The 20,110-nt window shown below is 42.1% G+C and overlaps 1 protein-coding gene across 1 annotated transcript in view; it reads right to left on the minus strand.

The window, feature by feature from the left end:
* Window positions 1-19,183, minus strand: part of CLCN1 (chloride voltage-gated channel 1) — a 45,066-nt gene extending 25,883 nt beyond the window's left edge. Inside the window, 10 exon segments of the mRNA XM_040563440.1 lie at window positions 376-501; window positions 2,569-2,647; window positions 7,092-7,171; window positions 7,507-7,605; window positions 7,608-7,637; window positions 7,741-7,843; window positions 7,845-7,870; window positions 9,370-9,501; window positions 9,981-10,134; window positions 18,995-19,183. Coding sequence (XP_040419374.1) covers window positions 376-501; window positions 2,569-2,647; window positions 7,092-7,171; window positions 7,507-7,605; window positions 7,608-7,637; window positions 7,741-7,843; window positions 7,845-7,870; window positions 9,370-9,501; window positions 9,981-10,134; window positions 18,995-19,183 — 1,018 coding nt within the window.
* Window positions 19,184-20,110: the final 927 nt, after the last annotated feature.

Below are 20,110 nucleotides of genomic sequence, written 5' to 3' on the forward strand. Positions count from 1 at the left end.
GGTGTTTCCAGTGGGGCACAGCAACATACTCTGCAATAGGTATTACCTCCTCTGTGATGAGATACCTCTATGTTTGCAGCCTTGATGTTATGCTGACCAGATGCAAAAAATCCCACCTCAGACACTCTCTTACTTGATGGGAAATCATATTCCGTCATTTTTTCAGTCATATACCCAGCACGCAGGAATAGGTTGGGTTATAATCTTGATGATATAACATGCTTCTTTTTCTCTTTCCTTCTATACTGCTAGACATTATATGTCATGGCAGAAGTTTCAAACATCCTAAAAGTTTATGGCTTTGAGAAAGATGGAAAATAATAAATTTATAGAACAACGTTTGTACAAAGAGAGTAGGAATGATTTTTAGCTTACCTGCATCCTTGTTCCAAACAGCAAGGACTCGGAAAATGAAGGCACTAAAGGTAGCTGCAAAGAAACCTCTCCAATAGTTGCGCACAGCAAAGTAAGTAGAAGTGACCTCAATGCTGAAAAGGACCCCTAGAAAGAGTTGGAAAGGGAGCAAAGTTAAAAAGTTAAATCAGAAGTGTAATGTCAGAAGCACAAGAGAGACTTCTAAATAGTCTTCTAAAGCTGTGGTATACAAACTTCTTTGATCACGTATCCTATCAGTAAAATATTTTTGAGTATGTACCTCAATATACGTATATTTATTTATAAATGATAAACATGTCCTACTGTACTAACATATTGGGTACATTATAAAGCATACACAAAAATAAAAATTAAAAAAGGATAAGATGATGAAATAGAGAATATTTTAAGAAAAATTTATTTCATTCATTAATGGTACAAAAAGCTTTTTGTTCTCACAAAAGCTTTTTTGTTCTCACAAAAGCTTTTTGTTCCCGGTTTATCTCTTTGTGATACAGTGATTCAAAGGTCTAGTTCTAAGTTCAGTTTATTTCAGTACTTGGTTTTAATGGTTGTCAGAGCTGAAAAAGATGCTGCAAGAAGATTGAAAGGGAAGAAGTACATCCTTCATTGCACTTACTAAATCATGATATTCATTTTTTCAATTCCATTTACCACTTAAGCACAGGTTTTTGCTGTATTTTTATTCCATAAAATATTGCTTTTATGAAAGAAATCATTTACTGTTGAGAATATATCTTCTCTAGTAGATCTTTTCTTCATGTATTTCACTGTTGAAACAGAATCTAGCAAATACCGTAAACTGAGACACATTAGAAACATCTGTACTTTTATCAAGCTGCATAGCAAGCCTCCCACACTCCATAATTTGTTCTGATACTTGTTGCTTCAAATCTTCAGCAATGTTTTCTGTGTCTTTCAACAGTGTTTGCTGACAAAGGAATGCGTTTTAGTTTCTTGTGATATTGCTTTCTGTGCATTATTCCAGCCGTTTTTTACTCTGGCAGGAAGGGCATGTGTTTCCCCAGTGGGATGTGGCTTTTTGTCTTTCACTATGAAGTCAGAAACCTCAAAAAACTAAAAATTATCATTAAGTTTAGTAAGATTTTGTGAAGTACTGGAGCAAGTAATGCATAGCTTGAAAAATCGCTGAAAAAACAGCAGAGGTTTGTCTTCACATTCTGGATGCTTAGTTTTTAAATGTCTTGCTAATTCTGATAGCTTCACGCTGTTGATAGCTAACATCTCAATGCACAATATACATCATTAACAATGGTAGAGTTAAATTCATATTTCAAATAGTTTTCTTGATAATTTTATTTCTTTATTATTTATTTATTTATTTATTTTGGTCAGCTTCTTGTCAGACCTGATGAGATTGTGACCATTTTTACCTCATAATGTGACAGATGAAGAGGCCACTCTGGGGGTGGAGGTGCCGGCTCTGCCATTTTCTCCTAATTTGCCTATGGTCACATTATAGGTATTGTCTTCAATCTGCAGTTTCTTTGCAGGAATCTTTTAAAGGCACTTGTTCATTTTGTGAGGGTTATTTTAGTTAACTTAAGACAATGTAATCCATACATCCATCAATCATGCGCACATAGACTGAAATACATTGCAGTACACTGAATGCAAATGAACAAATGAGGGCATTACTGTCAGCCCTCTGCATTAAGCAACAACCATTCTTCACCCAGGACACCTCACATGCTGTATGTGATGTGGCCATCTGATATATGGATCAAGTGAGGCCACCAGTGTCAATATGTATATTGAATATTAGCAACGTTTTTTTTTTTTTTAATTTTAATTTTAATTTTAATTTTAATTTTAATTTTAATTCATTTATTTAGATAGAAAATAAATACAAATAGACATTCCAGTATTATCTCCCTATAACCTAGTGGACTGTCTAGCACACCCCCTGGGGTGTGCACATGTCAATTTGGAAACTACTGTTCTAGAGTATCTTTCCCTCTTGACCTTCAGAAGGCTGAAAACGTGGAGAAAAGACTGTGTCAGAGAAACTGGAGAGACTGGTGACATCAATGGCAAGCCGTTTTGCTCAAAGTATATGAAAGATCAAAAATAGGGTGCAGGAAAGGAGAAGAAGACTAGGCAGGAGAGGATTTAGGTACCTGAGAAAAAGGAAACAGAACAGCCACTTGCCTCCAAGTGGTGTCCCAAAGCAGCAGCCAACACCCACAGCACAACCCACAGTCAGGACATCCGTGTAATAATATGGCTGCTACTGGTGGAAGAGACAGAGAAACAGAAAAAAAAAAAAAAAAAAAAGGAAAGAAAGCAATGAGCAACAGAATTAGCAGGTATGGACACATGCTGTCACCCACCTCTGTCACCAATATTACATCTTAATTCTTCATTCTGAATGGCTTCAAAATATTCAAAGACTGATTCTATGTGGCACAAGACAGGCATATACATTGAGTCACATATTCAAGACACAAGGAGAAGGCAGCATCTCATCTTTCATTGAAACATGCACATTTCTTTCACTGTAGAATAAATGTCTCATGGAAAATTCTTCAGAGGGTGGACTACACGTATGTATTTTATTCCATCTCTTTTACTTTGGAAGGGAATCTCAGGTTGCACATGTGCCAGAGAGTGCCTCAAAAAACCCCTGCCCCCTGAGTTTGTATGCACAAGGCACACGCATATCCACAGCAGAGTGTGGACAGCTGAAGGCTCTGTCATCCCGGATAGATGGATGGGTAGCAGCTCACGTAGTAAAGGATTGTGCTTTCCTGGTGAAGACAACCACTAAAATTATAAATTTATGAGCCATCAGTGAAGTTATGAAATATAGAGTCTCTCCTGAGACAATTTTGGAGGACATGGGGAGGAGAAAATGTTCTACTCTCTTCAATATTTGGAAGAGCGGCTGAGGGCCCTAACATGCCTGAGAATGGTGAAGAGCCTTAGGGAGCAGATAGGTTTTTTTTCAAGTTGTTGAAATCCTAGGTGGTGTCTAATATAAAGAACAGGAGGGTTAAACACCTGCATATTTGGTACTTTCTGTTATTACATGTCCCTAAAGCAGCCTGTTATATCTTCCATGAGAGTGGAGTTTTGAGAGAGGGCAGGCTTGTGTTACATTGGGATTCTGAGTGCCCAGGCAGAATTCTAAGGGCTAAAGGCCATGAATTCCTACTTACCTGAGCAGGTATTTGAGCCTCAACCAAGAAGTATGTCAAGGCTATGACTGTGCAGCCCAACAAAGAGGCATGGATCATTCTCTGAGCCTTAAGAATCTTTCCATACTCACAGCTTTGCCTCAGGTCACCTCTAGGTCCTCTGTGGCCTTAAGACATAATAATGTCCAGAATGGGGATGGGTTTCAGTTCAAAGTGTCTGAGATAGTATGAGGGTTGTATTATAGCCTACCAACATGGTGATTAACAGCTTGAAACATAGGGTACTTATTACATGGCCTACATTATGGCAAGAGGTAAGTAGAGCTTAGAGCTGTTTGAAAGTGCAAAGCCTGATGAGAACAGTGTTGAAGAAACAGTATGAGATGGAGAGATCCTAGCACAGTATGGTATTACTCATACCGACTGCTGAGAAAAGTCCATAGCATACGGCATCCCCCAAAACCCAGCACCATGTCAGAGTGCCGATGCTGTGTGGCAGCATAGGAGTAGCCGGAGAGACCAACATGAACAAACAAAGAGGACCAGAGTGCACTCAGAAAAAGCAGGGCTGAGCACCTTTTGCTCTTAAAGGGCCAAATTGGCTTTTCAAATGCATTTTGAGGGCTTCTCTTTAAATACACAGGGTGGTGTTCACCAGCGACAACATCAAGAAGTTATATTCCATTGGCAATATGATGTATAGTAGCAAATCATATCCTGGACTAAGGTCAGGTAAAGATTACATGACTTTAATTCCACTAAAAGTAATGGAAATCACATTCTGCAATTTGGTGTGATTCTATAAAAGGAACCCAACTATGGCTGCAAAAATTATGATTTCAGTTCATTCTCACACTGAATTGTCACAGACTCACAGCAACTTTTAGCCTGGAAGGTATCTCTAGAAGATTCTCCAACTCCCTGCTCAGTGTTGTGCTAACTCCAAGAGTCAGTCGGCGTGCTCAGGATCTTGTCCAGGTAAGTCCTGAACATCTCCAAAGGTGCAGATTCTCTAGACCATGTGGGCATCCATGCCATTGGTAAACCACCCTTGGGGGAGGGGAACATCTTTATACACGGTCAGAATTTCCCTTGTTGCAAGTTGTACCCTTTTCCTCTTCCACTGTGCCCCTCTGAAAAGAGCCTGGCTTAATCTTATTTAAAATCCCCCTTTAGGTGGTTGATGATACCATTTAGACAATCCCCCTTTAGCCTTTTCTCCTTTACACTGAGCAAAAACAGCTTCCTTAGCTCTCCTCATACATCGTTACTCCAGCCTCCCAACCATCTTCTTGGCCATCCAAGCCTCTTTTACATGGGGAGCCCCAAATTTTCCACACTGATATTTTTGTTCTCCAGTCCATTGTTGAAGGTAGTTTTCTGTTCATTTTATCACTCCCTGTCACAGTTGTCATCATCCCCTGCTGTTAGATGATGCCACTTAAGGGAAGTTTTTTTAATTTCTGTTCTCTACAGCATCTTTATTATTTTCTGGACAGAGTGTGGGGCTCTCCAAGTTGAACAATGTCCATGGTAGAAACAACTGAACAAGATGGACAAGGGGATCAGGTGCACTCTTAGTAAGTTTGCAGACTACACCAAGTTGGGCGCAAGTGTTGATCTGCTCGAGGGTAGGAAGGATCTACAGAGGGATCTAGATAGGCTGGACTGATGGGCTGAGGCCAACTGTATGAAGCTCAACAAGGTTAAGTGCCAGGTCCTGCACTTGGGGCACAACAACCCCATGCAGCGCTACAGGCTGGGGGGGAGAGTGTCTGGAAAGCTGCCTGGCTGAAAGGGGCCTGGAGTTACTGGTTGATAGCCAGCTGAATATGATCCAGCAGTGTGCTCAAGTGGCCAAGAAGGCCAACAGCATCCTGGCTTGTATCAGAAATAGCATGGCTAGCAGGACTAGGGAAGTGACTGTCCCTTTGTACTTGGCTCTGGTGAGGCCACACCTTGAATACAGCGTTCAGTTTTGGGCCTCTCACTACAAGGACATCAAGGTGCTAAAGCGTGTCCAAAGAAGGGAAATGAAGCTGGTGAAGGGTCTAGAGAACAAGTCTTATGAGGAGCAGTTGGGGTTATTTACCCCAGAGAAAAGGGTTATTTACCCTAGAGAAAAGAATACTCAGGAGAGACCTTATTGCACTCTACAACTACCTCAACGGAGGTTGTAGTGGGGTGGGTGTCAATCTCTTCTCCCAAGCACTAAGTGGTAAGACAAGGGGAAATGGCCTCAAGTTGCTCCAGGCAAGGTTTAGGTTGGATATTAGGGAAAAATTCTTCACTGAAAGGGTTGTGAAGCAATAGAACAGACTGCCCAGGGAAGTGGTTGAGTCATGATCCCTGGAGTTATTCAAAAGATGTGTTGATGTGTTGCTTATGGACATGGTTTAGTGGTAGACTTGGCAGTGCTAGGTTAACGGTTGGACTTAGTGATCTCTGAAGTCTTTTCCAACCTAAATGATTCTATGATTCTGTGATTCTAAGATGTGTTATTAGAAAAGTTAAAGTTGTCACTTTTCTTGTGGCCTTTGCAAGATAATGATCTTCCTTTCTTTCACTGCCACCAGTTATGTGAGAAAAGAAAGAACTTGTGATGCTAGAGGAACGGAGAACCTGCTTGAAGCAGGAGATCTCACAGCAAGAGACTGAGTTTTACATTAAATGTCACATATAGGAAGTCAACTTGCCTCCAAGAGGAGCCCCGAAGCAACATCCAACTCCAACTGCGCAAGCCGCCACCAGGAGTTCGAGCTGCCTGTGCACATTCTGGAACAGAGAGTGCAGCCAGAGAAAGGCATGCTGGGATTAGAGGTAGCAAAGCCAAAGAGTTAGGATCCAGAACAACGAAACAAAGCAACAGCCAGCAGCAAATTCAGCCGTTACAAATAGCAGGCCCTGTACATTTTAGTCCAGTCTTTAGTGACTCAGTTGGTCTCCAACAGTGAGATTTGGTCCTTACGCATAGACAAGATCAAGTAAAACAGCACCTGCTATTGTATTACAAAGCCAGTTACTGCTAGGAGTTTGTATGTAAAGCAATTCCCAAATGTATTATTTTTTTTGCAACTAGTCAATACATCATTCAGCCTCCAGAGGCCGTTCTGTAATAGCAAAAGCCTACAGGCAGTGTCAGTGGCTATAATTAGTAATGCCTTACACATTCTGTCTTAAAGACAAATTGATCTTTGTCTATAGCTACTTAAGAAGGGTTTTTTTGTTGTTTTTTTTTTTTTACACAGACGGTCACAGTGGAAACATATCAGCATTGTGAGACTGAAAACTTGTCAAATGCGTATTCTTTACCAGCCTCTGTGTATTGTGGTAGGTAACACACCTGGTTGGTCCTGCACAGCTGTTTGACTGTATATTTGTCCTCCCACTACCACTTTTTCTGTCTGTTCTCTTACTGCTCTATAACAGCATGTTGCATTTCAATTCATATGTTCCCTCTGTGGTTTGTTGCCTACCAATGTGTCTTAGGAGTTTAGCCTGTGGAAGAGCTGCACGCAGAAACATGTGCCTTACCTCATACACACCACAGAAGATTGACATAAACTTGCTGAGTACTGCTGCACAGATACTAGCAATATGCACAAAAGGACCCTGCAAGAGAAGAGGAGGAGAAAATAAGAGAGGGTTACCCTCTGTCACTGATAACCAGGTGCAGATCTCATAATTTCTCTTTGGCCACCTCAGACAGTTCTTCAGTATTTTTTTTCCTCTTGGAAGCTACCTGACTTGAGTGTTTTGATTTTTTCTATATCAAGTCTTTCATAGTGGAAAGAAAATGGCCAGAGGAAAGTAAGTGTTGCTTGGAAGAGCAGAGCTTTGAGAAGAGGAAAGGTGCCAAAGAAAAGGAAAGACTCTTCTTGTACAGACAACTCCTCCCACTGCCTAGACCCTGGCCACTACTGCATATGAAGATAGCAATATTTACCCTCTTTCCCCACAGGCAGGCCGCTTCCAAGTCCAGCTGTGAGGCCCACAACTTTGGCCACAAAAGCTTTGAGAGTGAGATATTCTTTGAGGACCACTCCCTCATAATTGTCTTGAGCTCTGGGATCCCAGACCCTGAAAACAGCAACAGAGCAGAGGATATAGAAAACTCACAGCACAATGGAATAAAAAAAAAGAGACAGACATAAACCAATTATGCCATGCCTTCTGCCCTCACCAACAGCCTGTGGAGAGACGAGGTGGCAAAAAATGGCCGCAAACAGAATGAGAACAAGTGGGTATGTGACCCACGCCAGATACTGCATAGGAATATTCGGGTTGTAGCTCTTTGTACATCCACTTGTAGGCTGTAGACAGACAAACAAAAAAATTGTCATTAACCACAGCTGCTCCCAGCAGGCTGATAAACATTAACAATCAAAAGCACACACCCGCTAAACCTGTCCAATCTAAATTTTCCTGAGAAATGCTATCTATAAGTCCTAATTTTATAGGTTAAGCAGGGTAAAGCTTTGTTGCATTTTAAGTACAAGATCCCAAATAGTACATGCATTCTGCAGGAATGGATAGAAGTGGTTCTTTGCTCTTAGATACTATTAATACCTGTGCCATAATGTGGCATTAGAAGAGGTGCATTACTTTGCACTTTTGAGGGTGAATTTCCATGTAGGGTCTTCTCATTTTGCAGCTGGAGGACCATATATGGGCCCTGAAGGGCAGTGAAGTGGTCCACTAACAGCTAGTGTCCTCTCCTCCATCTCAGTCCCAGGAAAAATTGTTCCTTCTTAAAAACTATCTTAGAAGTCATGCTTATGCTTTGCCTTCTAGAGCAGCAGCATGATGGGAGTGGTGCCAACTGTTACAACAGCAGCGGTACTGCTACTTAGTTGGGTCCAACAGCATGAACTGCCCAGGGAGAAGGCAAAGAATCCAAAGAACTCACTTGCAGAAAGTATAAAGGACAAGGGGCCTCTGAGATTAACAGGTTAAGCCTGGTATGTGGGGAAGACATAAAGGAAGGAACACTGGGCTGAGGAGATATTGGGAGCTTTGTCGAAGTACAGTGTCTGGTGGACATCAGCAGCAAAGAGCACTGAGAGGAAAGGATTTGGTGTGTGTGTGCAGGTTGGGACTGGGACACTACAGGTAAGGACAAAGGAACAGTGGAATTAAAAGGATGAGGGCAATGTTGTATGTGTGTGCACAGAGATGGGGGGAAGGGACACTGAAAGATCTTGTTATAGCTGGCAAAGTGGACAGGAACAACAGGAAAGTTGCAGAGAAGGAACATAAGCCAGTGATTAGGAAATCTTTGTGAAAAAAAAAAGCCCAAGGAAAGAGCACTATGGGACCAGGTAGCAGAAAACTGCAGAGCACCGTATAAATAAAAATTGGGAAGAACAATAATCAAGTTAAAAACAGGAAAACAAACAAACTCAAAAACACAGTATCAGGTGGGCATCTAAGGGCCCCTTTCCCTCCCCACCCACATGTGCTCAGCAGACCTGAGGAGGACGGGAGCCAGTATACCAGGAGTATAATTAACATCTCCCTGTGCCCCTACACATACAAGAGAGCAGGAGGGAAAGGGAGTAAGAATAATGGGTTGTCTTTTACTCACACACATATCTTTTGTTCCCTTCCCACTTACACTTCCAAATTTTTGCCTATGATCACTTTAAGGAAGCTTTTCCTAGTTAACCTTTTCTCTACTGTGTTGCAAGTAACTTCCTAGGCAGCTGGGGGGTGAAGATGGGACACTGATGTTAAAGGAGGAACATTGGTTACCAGGCTTTGTAAAACATTCATACCATTTATACTTTTGCAACACCTGAATGAGACCCACCCTGTAGGCTCTTTGCACTGGCATAGTCCATTCCCCAGCTCACCAACGCCATGACCAGTCCCAACAGAACCAAGAAAATCCAGTCCTCTCCAAGCTTCCTGGTGATGTATTTCTGGATGCGTCTAGCACAGGCTGTGTAGGGAAGAGTGAACCAGAAAAACTGAGGCAACAGATGAAGCCTGTATCTCCTATGCTGAGAACTGACTACAGCAATGATTTATTTGGGCTTGGTGTTGAAGGACTGTTACCCAGCCCTTTCTTACAGTCTTGCAAAATTCTTTGAACTTTCAAATATTTAAAAAAAAGGGGGGGGGAGGGCTTAATTTAACATCTTGTGCACTAGCAGCTAAAGTTTTTTTCCTCCTCTTATAGAGATCTGTTGTGGGAGAAAAGATTAAATTTGGAACTGGTCTTCTTTCCAAAGAGATCTTGGTTAATCCTAGGGTGAAAGTTGACATGCAAATCTCTTTTAAATGCAATGTGATTCCTTTTCCTTTCTTCTCTACTTCTCCCCAACGTTTCCTTGTCTTTTTGCCTTGCTTAAATTCCATCTCTCTGGCTGGTCCACCCAATATCTGTTCACAGAGTAATCAAGGATAAATTGTTCCCACCTTGACATTTGGAATAGTGCTCTTCTTTTATATCTACTTGACTCTGACGTTTCAGGGGTCTTTCCTTGTTCTTTTGGGTCTGCCTTGTATTCAGTAGTTTTGCTGCTTCCTTCTCTGCAAAGTCAGTTATTTGGTCTGTGTATTGGCCATAAAGCTAGAAGAGCAGAAAGCAAGAGAGATCAAAAGGAAGAGGTAAGGCAAATGCTCCTTCACAAGTATCATTAAAGATGAAAAGACATATCTACTACAGTCAGAGGTGCGGACTCAAATGTACCCAGGCAGGGAGACAGAGACCCAGAAAGTGTCAGACTGAGGCAGCTTATATATAGATATATATATAGATATATATATATTTATCTTTTTCCTTTTCTTGTTGCATTTTTTTTTTTAGGGGGGTGGAACAAGCTATGATCACAGAATACTAATTGCTTTCTAACATCATCAGAAAGAGCAGGCTTGGATCTGAAGGAAAAGAGATTGATCAGACTTTCTGGAAGCAAAAAAGAGGTCAAAATAGTTCACACGAGGCTGCCAGCCTTAGAGTTGTCTCATACACTTCAGCAGCACTGCAAAACAACTCTGAAGGTTTAGAGAGGTATCACACTACCAAATGGGTTGCAGGAATGGCCTGCATCTGTTCATCCTGCTGCCAAGGAATGCTTAACAGGGCATGCAGCCACTAATGATGCCTGCAGTAGAAAAGCAGCAGCAGTAGCTCAGAAATATCAGATGGTACCACATACATCCCATTATTTACCCAAACCATCCTACCAAATCCCCAGGTATCTCCAACTCATGTGAATTTTATAACTACCTAATCTAGTCTTTGTCATAAAATACTAATCTTGAAATGCATTTGGTAATATGCAATTCACAAGTAGCTACATGAGCTTACCAATGACATTTCATACATGGATCTGTAGTAAACTTGGCAGTTGTGCCAGCTTGTCAAAAAAGAAAACTCAGGGAAACTTGAAAGATACTGACAGTGCCCGCTTCTTTGTTTATCAGATTCACCCAGGAGCAGCTATTCTCCCTCATTCTTTCATGGTATAGATGGGAAAGATGTGTGTTTGAAAAGCTGAGAATACGTCTCCTCTTCACATGTCCTTCAATGAGCAAACTTTGACTTTTCTGGAGCTCAGGTTCCTACCTGATGCTGGGCCTGTGATCTAGGCACTTCCCACCTGCTAGAACATGACTCTCTGCCCAGCACAACATCTGCTTTTCAAAGATTTTTGATGGCAGGAGGAAAGTCAGCAAAATTAGACACTTCAGCTGGAGAATGACAGCACATATAAGAGATATGGAGCACTACCATGTGCTTACCATGTGCTTAGGAGGTACTTCTATTTGACAGCTTTGCTTCTCCTCCTTTCTAAGTAACATAGGAGATATTGCTCCTGTTTCTTTGGGATTTTCATGAACTGAAACTTCATCTGTAGAATGGGGATAATGCAGCTGACTTATTTGTAAGAGAATTTGAGATCAGATAGAGACTCACAGAAAGTTTAAAGCTGTGAGGCACCTCTGGGGGTTTCTCATCCAGTCCTCAACTCATAGCAAGCTAACTCCAAAGCCAGATCAGGCTGCTCATGACCTTGTCTGGGCAAGTCCTAAGCATCTCAAAGGATAGAAATTCCCCAGCTTCTCTGAGTTACTGTATTTCTAGATATCAAATATGACTGAAGATCCTGAGTAGTTTATTGCCTACAATCTGAAATAGTGCCAGAGTCCCAGAGAAACAAAGCATATGTATCAAGCATTCTTTAAGTGAGTTGAGACTAATTTGTTCTCCAGGACAAAATCTTCTTCTTTGTGTCTCAATAGACACTTGAATCATGTGCAATAACTCCCTTTAAAATCCCTAGTGTTTTTTCACAGAACACACATCTAGCCTTTTTAAATTATCCTGTAACTGTAACTGGATTGGAAACTGACATATTTTACTGTAATTATTAACCCCATTATTATCAAAGCAGCCTAGCCAAATAAAGTGATACATACTCTTACCAGTGAAGTATGGCCATGCTCTGATCCCCATAATATACACAGGAAAGTGAAACATCAGTTTGAAGGACTTGCCAGCCTTCATATACAAGGTAAGCTATCACATATAGAATCCAGTCCTAAATAGCAGACTTTTTGTTTCTCTCACTGTGTCTATTTCAGCCAGCAATGCCAAGCACTGACAGATTTTAGATAAATGCATCTTTATATCACCTTAGCTAATGTTTCATTGCCTTTACATGCTCATGAGGGATGGGTTTATACCAAACAGAGCTTAATCCAAACTGTGAATTTAAACCAAACTATGAACTACCCTGCTAAGTATCATATTCAAATTAGAGTCTTCCACCTGCCCAGACGGAACACAGCATAACAATATAGTAGTATGAATGGTAAAAGTCCTCATATCGTATCCTAGTTTACCGATCCTTTCTGGCTGGAAAATGATGGACTCAGGATGTGGAAGAAAAGGAACTAGTCTCAGAACACAAAGATGAAGATTTTGTCCTGGAGAACAAATTAGTCTCAACTCACTTAAAGAATGCTTGATACATATGCTTTGTTTCTCTGGGACTCTGGCACTATTCCAGATCGTAGGCAATTGTGGGACAGAGAAAGAATCACACAATCAGAGGATGACCTTTTAGAAAAATGACATTAGGCAAGAAATATTCTTTCTATTAATAGACATATAAAACAAAAACTGCAACATGGTAGTGCTTACACTGTCCTCTTCTTCTGATGCTACCTCTCTGACATAAGGAGCACAGTGTTTCTGAGCACCACAATAACTGGAAAGAATTTTAAAAGATATCAATTATCACCTAGACAGTTGAGCCAGAAAAGGTACTATTATGTCTAGATTGGCTAAATTCTTAGTGAGAACATGATAATGGTGCAATAACAACAGAAGGTATAAATACTCTTGGGGGTGGGGGGGGTGGGTGGGGTGGTGGAGAGAGAGAGAGAGAGAGAGAGAGAGGAACAACAAAAAACAATCCAGGGAGAAAGCACAACATAGGTATCATTCATTTTCAGGGAGGAAGCTTTTACATAAAAACAGCAGGTTTGTCTTCCCCAAAAAGATGGAGAAGTTTCATTGCCTAAATAATTGAGGAAAAGATACACAGAATCTCAGAGGAAAAGTATGTACAACACCACAATCTCAAAACTTTTCTGTGAGCTATTCTGATGCTCAGCACCCACTTAAAACTGCACTCCCCTCTCAGTCCAAAGCCTAAGTTATTTCTCATGCCATTCAGACTCAACAATATATTCTCCACAGCATACTTCAGTCCTAGAATCCCTTCCCCAATCACTACCAGTGCACGCTGTTTTTAATCTGCTGCTCCTGGCCATTGAGTCAGCTGTGGGCTCTACACACTGCTCATGCCCCTCACTTTTGCCTTGGAGACACCATTCTGTTCCTGAAAGGTTCTTACTTAGTCTTTCTGATGGATAAATTATGATCAGCCGTATTTCATCTCAAAGCTGAGACCTCCCAAAACTCATGTAATAAGTAAATTTTAATATCAGTAAAAAGCCTAGGCTCTGCTTATTCATACAGCTATAGCTTATTTATACAGCTAACAAGACTCGTGATGGGCAGAGGGACAACAACAAAGTAATAGGTCTCCCTGAAGAAGAGAAGGCAAAGGCAAGATCTAGTAGCAGTACTCTTTATCTGAAGAGATGGAGGAGGCTGGAGAGAAAACGGAGTGAGACTTCTCAGAGGGTCACAGTGAAGGGCAAAAAGAAAAAGGCAAAAGTTGCAACACAGGGCTGTCTGAATGTGTAAAAGGAAAACATGTACCCATCCACCCCCTCCTAAGGGTGGTTCAGCACAGGAACAGGTGCCCAAGGGGGCTGGGGAATCTTCCTTCTTGGAGATTTTCAGAACTTGCTTGGACAACCTGATCTAGTGTTGGAGTGAGCCCTGCAGTGAGCAGGGCATTGTCCTAGAGACCTCCAGAAGTCCCTTCCCACCCACATCTTTCTGCAGGTCTGTGTCTGAGAAATTGGGTAGAGGTCTCAGTGGTACAAGGTTCAGTAAGATCTGTGTTTGGGAAAGGGAAACTGAAATTAGCAACCCACTAAGGACCACCTCCAGAGAGCCTTTCCCACCTACACCTTTATGTGAGTTTGTTACTCTGTAATACTGCATTGCCAAAATAATCATTACACATCCCTCTTACTACACCCATCTGTGTATTGCTGAGGGAGCTCTCTGCCATTTACACCCTTTCTACAAGCACAAATAAATTATCTTCTAAATACTTCACTGGTTTGAGCTGCTTGAGGAAAGGCTCTTATTTCTCATTCAGAAAGAAAACAAAATCCTACAATGTACAAGAATGTAATTTTTCATCACTGTATATTATATCATCTAATACATATCTACTGTTATCTTAATTGCCCCAAACTGTGTAAATAATTACCAATTATTATTTTATGTTATCTACTATATTATTTTAAACTATAATAAGAAGATCCCAGGCCGAAGACCAAGTTTCCACTGTTCTTTGCCCTGAGTAAGCCCAATCAAATCAAAAATCCTGTCTGAAACAGCTTCCATCCTACATATAAAACAGAAGGCAACAGCTAGCACAAGAAATTGACACAACAGAACCAAAATCTCCCTCTACCATTTTTTCACATCATAGTGGGGAAAAAAAGTCTTAGTGGGTATTCTACATGGAAACGGATGGAAGCATGTACAGCATGTTGCTTTTCATGTTAATAACTTGTGCATGTTTTTACAAGATGTATACAATAGTATGAAAGTTTATACTTTAGTTGCATGTGCATTAGCTAGCAAAATACACATATGCACAGCAAGTCTTGTTTTACAGCAATATACCTGCATACAAAGTTTCGTACATAAACCTACATGTGTGAATATGTTTGTTTATATAACAGGATTTTTAGGGCATATTTTCAGTAAAACGGTGAATATCTGTTTTCAAGATTGAAAATTCTGTTCACAAATGCATAATTGTTGGGGATGTTACTTCCTGAAGACATCTATGGGAATGTAACTGATTCCTGCATGCAAGGTTTCATACATAAACCTACATGCGTAAATATGTGATTGTTTATATAACAGTATTTTAGAGTATATTTCAGTAAAACTATAAATATGGCATTCTGTTTTCAAGATTGAAAATTCTGTTCACAAATGCATAATTGTTGGGGATGTTACTTCTCGAAGACATGTATGGGAATGCATTTGATGGTCTGCTTGTTTATGCTGGAGATTGTCTACATGCATTGATTGGCATGTCTCTGGAGATGAATATAAAGAAACCCCAGTGCCAGGTAGCAAGAGCATGGAGGTAGGTTTTACTGCCTCACTGTCATCTGTGCCAGCTTGTGAGACTGGTATTAGGCATATGGGAATATTGTGTGGGGAGGATACATATACATCGGTATATTTTTGTGTATGCCAACTGAGGAATGAGATACATCTATGGGTCCTGAGGGAACTGGCAGATGTAGTTGCTAAGACACTGTCCATTGTAAGAATTAAAGTTGTGTTTTTGCAGTGGAAAATTCCACTAACGTTGCATATTCAAAAGTGACTGCGCAGGCATAACAGTGTTGGGTATGTTAAGCAGATAAGGGGACAGTGGAAGGTTCCACTGTCTCAAAATAAGGAGGATGGCTAAGAAAATCAAGACAAGCAGTTGTGGAATCAGCAAAATCAAGCAGCTAGAAAATCATGGGCCCCTCCAATCATCCTCCCCCCCCAACCCAAGAAAGGAGAAATTAAAGGTTGGTCAAATAAAACTGTACATACAGGGCATAGCAACAAGCATCAGGTAGTTTGTGAACCTGTAGTACTCAGCCAATGAGGAAACAGGGGAGGAATCAAGCTTCAGGTAATAGGGGACCTAGGGCTATGATACACTTCTGCTGCATGCTCCTGCTTGCAGGATGCCCGCCATTGCAATCGCGAATAAAAATGCTACTTCACTGAGCCTGGATTATTGGCTGCAGATTGTTTCTCACACTATCATATTTGAGAAGTCATGGCAGTCTGGTGAAGCTCCCACTGACTGGAAGAAGGGAAACATAACCCCCATTTTTAAAAAGGGAAAGAAAGAAGACATGGGGAACTACAGGCCAGACAGTCTCACCTCTGTGCCTGGGAAGATCATGGAGCAGATCCTCATGGAAGCTATGCTAAGGCACATGGAAAATAAGGAGGTGACTGGTGACAGCCAACATGGGTTCACTAAGGGCAGATCATGCCTGACAAATCTAGTGGCCCTCTATGACAGGGTTACAGCATTGGTGGGTAGAGGAAAAGTAACTGACATCAATTACCTGGACTTGTGCAAAGCATTTGACTCTGCCCCCCATGATATCCTTGTCTCTAAATTGGAGAGACTTGGATTCGATGAATGGACCACTTGGTGGGTAAGGAATTGGCTGGATGGTTGCATTCAAAGAGTTGTTTGTGGTCAATGGCTTAATGTCCAGGTGGAGATCAGTAACTAGTGGTGTTCCTCAGGGGTCAGTACTGGGACTGGCACTATTTAACATCTTTGTTGCCGACATGGACAGTGAGATTGAGTGCACCCTCAGCAAGTTTGACAATGACACCAAGCTGTGTGGTGCAGACAACATGCTGGAGGGAATGGATACCATCTAGAGCGACCTGGACAGGCTTGAGAGGTGGGCCTGTGCGAACCTCATGAAGTTCAACAAGGCCAAGTGCAAGGTCCTACATCTCGGTCAGGGCAATCCCAAGCACAAATACAGGCTGGGTGGGAAATGAATTGAGAGCAGACCTGAAGAGAAGAACGGGGGGGTGGGGGGGTGGATGTTGGTTGATGAGAATCTTGATATGAGCCGGTGATGTGCACTTGCAGCCCAGAAAGCCAACTGTATCCTAGGCTGCATCAAAAGAAGTGCAGACAACAGGTTGAGGGAGGTGATTCTCCCTCTCTACTTTGCTCCCATGAGACCCCACCTGGAGTACTGCATTCAGCTCTGGGGCCTCCAGCACAAGAATAACATGGGTCTGTTAGAAAGAGACCAGAGGAGGGCCACAAAGGTGATCAAGGGGCTGGAGTGCCTATCCTATGAAGACAGGCTGAGAGAGTTGGGGTTGTTCAGCCTGGAGAAGGCTCCAAGGAGACCTTATAGGGGCCTTCCAATACCTAAAACGGGCCTATAGGAAAGCTGGGGAGGGACTCTATCAGGCAGCGTAGTGATAGGACAAGGGGTAATGGCTTTAAACTAAAAGGGGGTAAATTTATGTTAGATATAAGGAAGAAGTTCTTTACTATGAGGGTGGTGAGCCACTGGAACAGGCTGCCCAGAAAAGCTGTGGACGCCCCATCTGTGGAGGCTTTCACAGCCAGGTTGGATGGGGCTTTGAGCAACCTGGCCTAGTGGAAGGGAGCTGGAACTACATGATCTTTAAGGTCCCTTCCAATTCAAACCATTCTATGATTCTGATTCTGTAATGGTTCATGTAACAAAATGTGCAACTCCGTTTCCTTAAACCACCTCAGCCCTCCAGCCCAGGCCACACAGGATCCGAGGGCCAGGCTGCACGGCTAGCTCTCACGACCAGGCGGCAACGCTAGCAACTGCCTATTGGCAGGGACTCTGCTGGGCATGTTTCTTAAACTCGCTGTCCCGGTATAACCCACTCGCCAGCGGGAGCTCAGCTCTAGTGGGGAGCACGCACCCCTCCATCACATCATATCCCCATTCTCACCCTGCTAGGGTAATTACTGCAGCCAAACCATTGCCTTGTGTTAATGTAAATAAAGCATGAACTACTCAAGTCAGGCCTCTGTCCAGACACCTACCAGTTTGGGGTGTTGCTTCTGAATCAGATGAGGAATGGTTTTGGAACAGTTTGGTAGAGGAAGTGTTTGCAAACTTTCAGATGTTTTAGACAGTTTCAAAAGAGAAATTCCTGGGTATGGCCATGGGACTGATTTCCGTCTTTTGCAACATGTCATATGCAATCCTCATCAGGATGCTTATCTACTGGAAGAGATTTTCTTGGTGACAAATGTGTCTTTTTTCCTATCACTGGCTCACAAAATTATTAGGGATATTAATCATATTAATGATATTAATCATTTATCTCTACCATCCCCCAGTCACTGACCTAAGTATTAGTGTAGGGGGATTTGAGAAACTTCCACTCATATTTTCCCCGTATGAATTTCACATTCACACATTCTCTCTCCCTCTTGCCACTGGACTAAATCCTACATTGCTCCAAGACCTTTTATGTCAACTTAGTCTGAGCAGACTGGTAGGAAATATGACACCAGGACTCTGCTGTAAAACCTCCTCTTTGCAGAAGGCTGTCCCAAATGGAGAGGTAAAGGAGATACAGAGGGCAATGAAACAAGAAGTCTTAAGCAGAGTACATCTATGTTATAGATATTTTTCTGAGCCACTATCTGTATGAACCAGAGTGAGAGTCAGATCAAGTTTAAGGGTTAGAAAATCCCTCACAACTCCTAGAGGAGCTACTGAAACTACCATTATACATGCATGGTTCTGCAAGCTTGATTTACTCTCTGTTCAGAACAGAGCTCTGCATGACTGTCCCTACAACTGTGCAAATGGATATCCATCTATATACATCATTGTTCTCTTTGTTTTTATTTCCTCTTCTGCTCTACTTAATATCACTATGCAGCTGAAAGCAGATGCAGTTTCTCTTTGCATTTACATGTACATTACTCATCTGGTTGATTTTCCCCATCCCAGCTTGCCCATTCTAACTTTGTGGTCATAGCAGATGGAAATAATCCCTGACTTGAAATGCTGATTTCATTCAAAATTCTAAGCAAGACCTTGAAAATCAATGCCTTATCTGGGAGTCAAGAAGAAAAAGGGAGAGTTGGTAGGACTGGGAACAGAGAGGGACATGATCTCTACAGCACCATTCTAGGAGCCCCAAGAGCCTATGTGATCCCAGTGAGACCTGAGCTGCCACAAATATCCCAGATGTCCAGCCCTACCTGTGGGTGGCTGAGAGAGTTCTCCAGGCAGTGCAGGTCGTCCCCTGTCCCCCCGGCCTCGCGTCCTGCCTCCAAGGGTATCCCGTAATGGGTGCATTTCTCAAAGCAGACATAGTCGTATTGCGGTGTGCCCCCCCACAAAGCTGACTTCGATCTGGATTCCTGCTTCATGCTGTCTGAGCTCTCCATATCTCTACTCTTCCTCATGCTCAGCTGCCTCTCTGGTCCTTACCTAGAACCACCTCATGGTCTGGCCAAAGAATAGCCTCTGTGCTTTCTTCTGTTCCTTTCTTCCTTTCTTTATCTCATCAGACCACTCTGACTTGTTCTGTTCCTGTACTCCCTTTATCTCTGGCCCTCCTTCTCTTCCTCCTCCTCCTCCTTGTATCTCTCTCACTTTCTCCTCCTCCTGACCAAAGGCAGCGATCACAGGGTTTAACTATATTTATAGCAACCTTCCTCTGTCACATGATTCCCCAGTGCCAGGTCTGATCTCAGCAAAAGGCACTAACTCTACCAGGATTGAATATCAGGTGTGGGTAAGAGGGGAACTCCTGAAGGAGAAGGAAGGGGAAGGGGGAGGGGAAGAGGAGGAAAGAAGGCTGTAAGAAAGAGAGAGATAGAAATACAGACGCAGAAATAGACGGGAGGAAGCAGGAATGATTATCCAGAGGATCTCTTCCTTCATATCTGCCCATCCTGAGCAAGCCATATTTGTAATGAAAACAATATTCAGTGGGCTTCTCTTTCTCTCTCTGGATAATAGTTGTCCAAAAGACCAAGGAACAGTCATAAAGATGACAATGCCATTAACTATGATGAGATAAAAAAAGATGGGTGTACAGTCTGTGTCCCGAGACACTTTTGCTAAGTCAATAGTCCCCAAGAGAACCTGCAAGCCCTAAGGGACAACTCCAGAATCCATTTAAACTACTGAGCATTAGAGCTTAATCTCGGTCTTTCCATATGCCCTTATAGTGAACAATTTCACTTTTGGAGAACGTCACTAGAATGCTCTGTGAGTATTCAATTACGAATTTATTCTTCTTGATGATCACTTTTCCACAAGCTAATGCATTCAACAGCTTCTCCTCTCCACTCTGCCATTCGTTTCTC

This window comes from Cygnus olor, chromosome 1 (genome assembly GCF_009769625.2).
Source record: "Cygnus olor isolate bCygOlo1 chromosome 1, bCygOlo1.pri.v2, whole genome shotgun sequence".
Lineage (NCBI taxonomy): Eukaryota > Metazoa > Chordata > Aves > Anseriformes > Anatidae > Cygnus > Cygnus olor.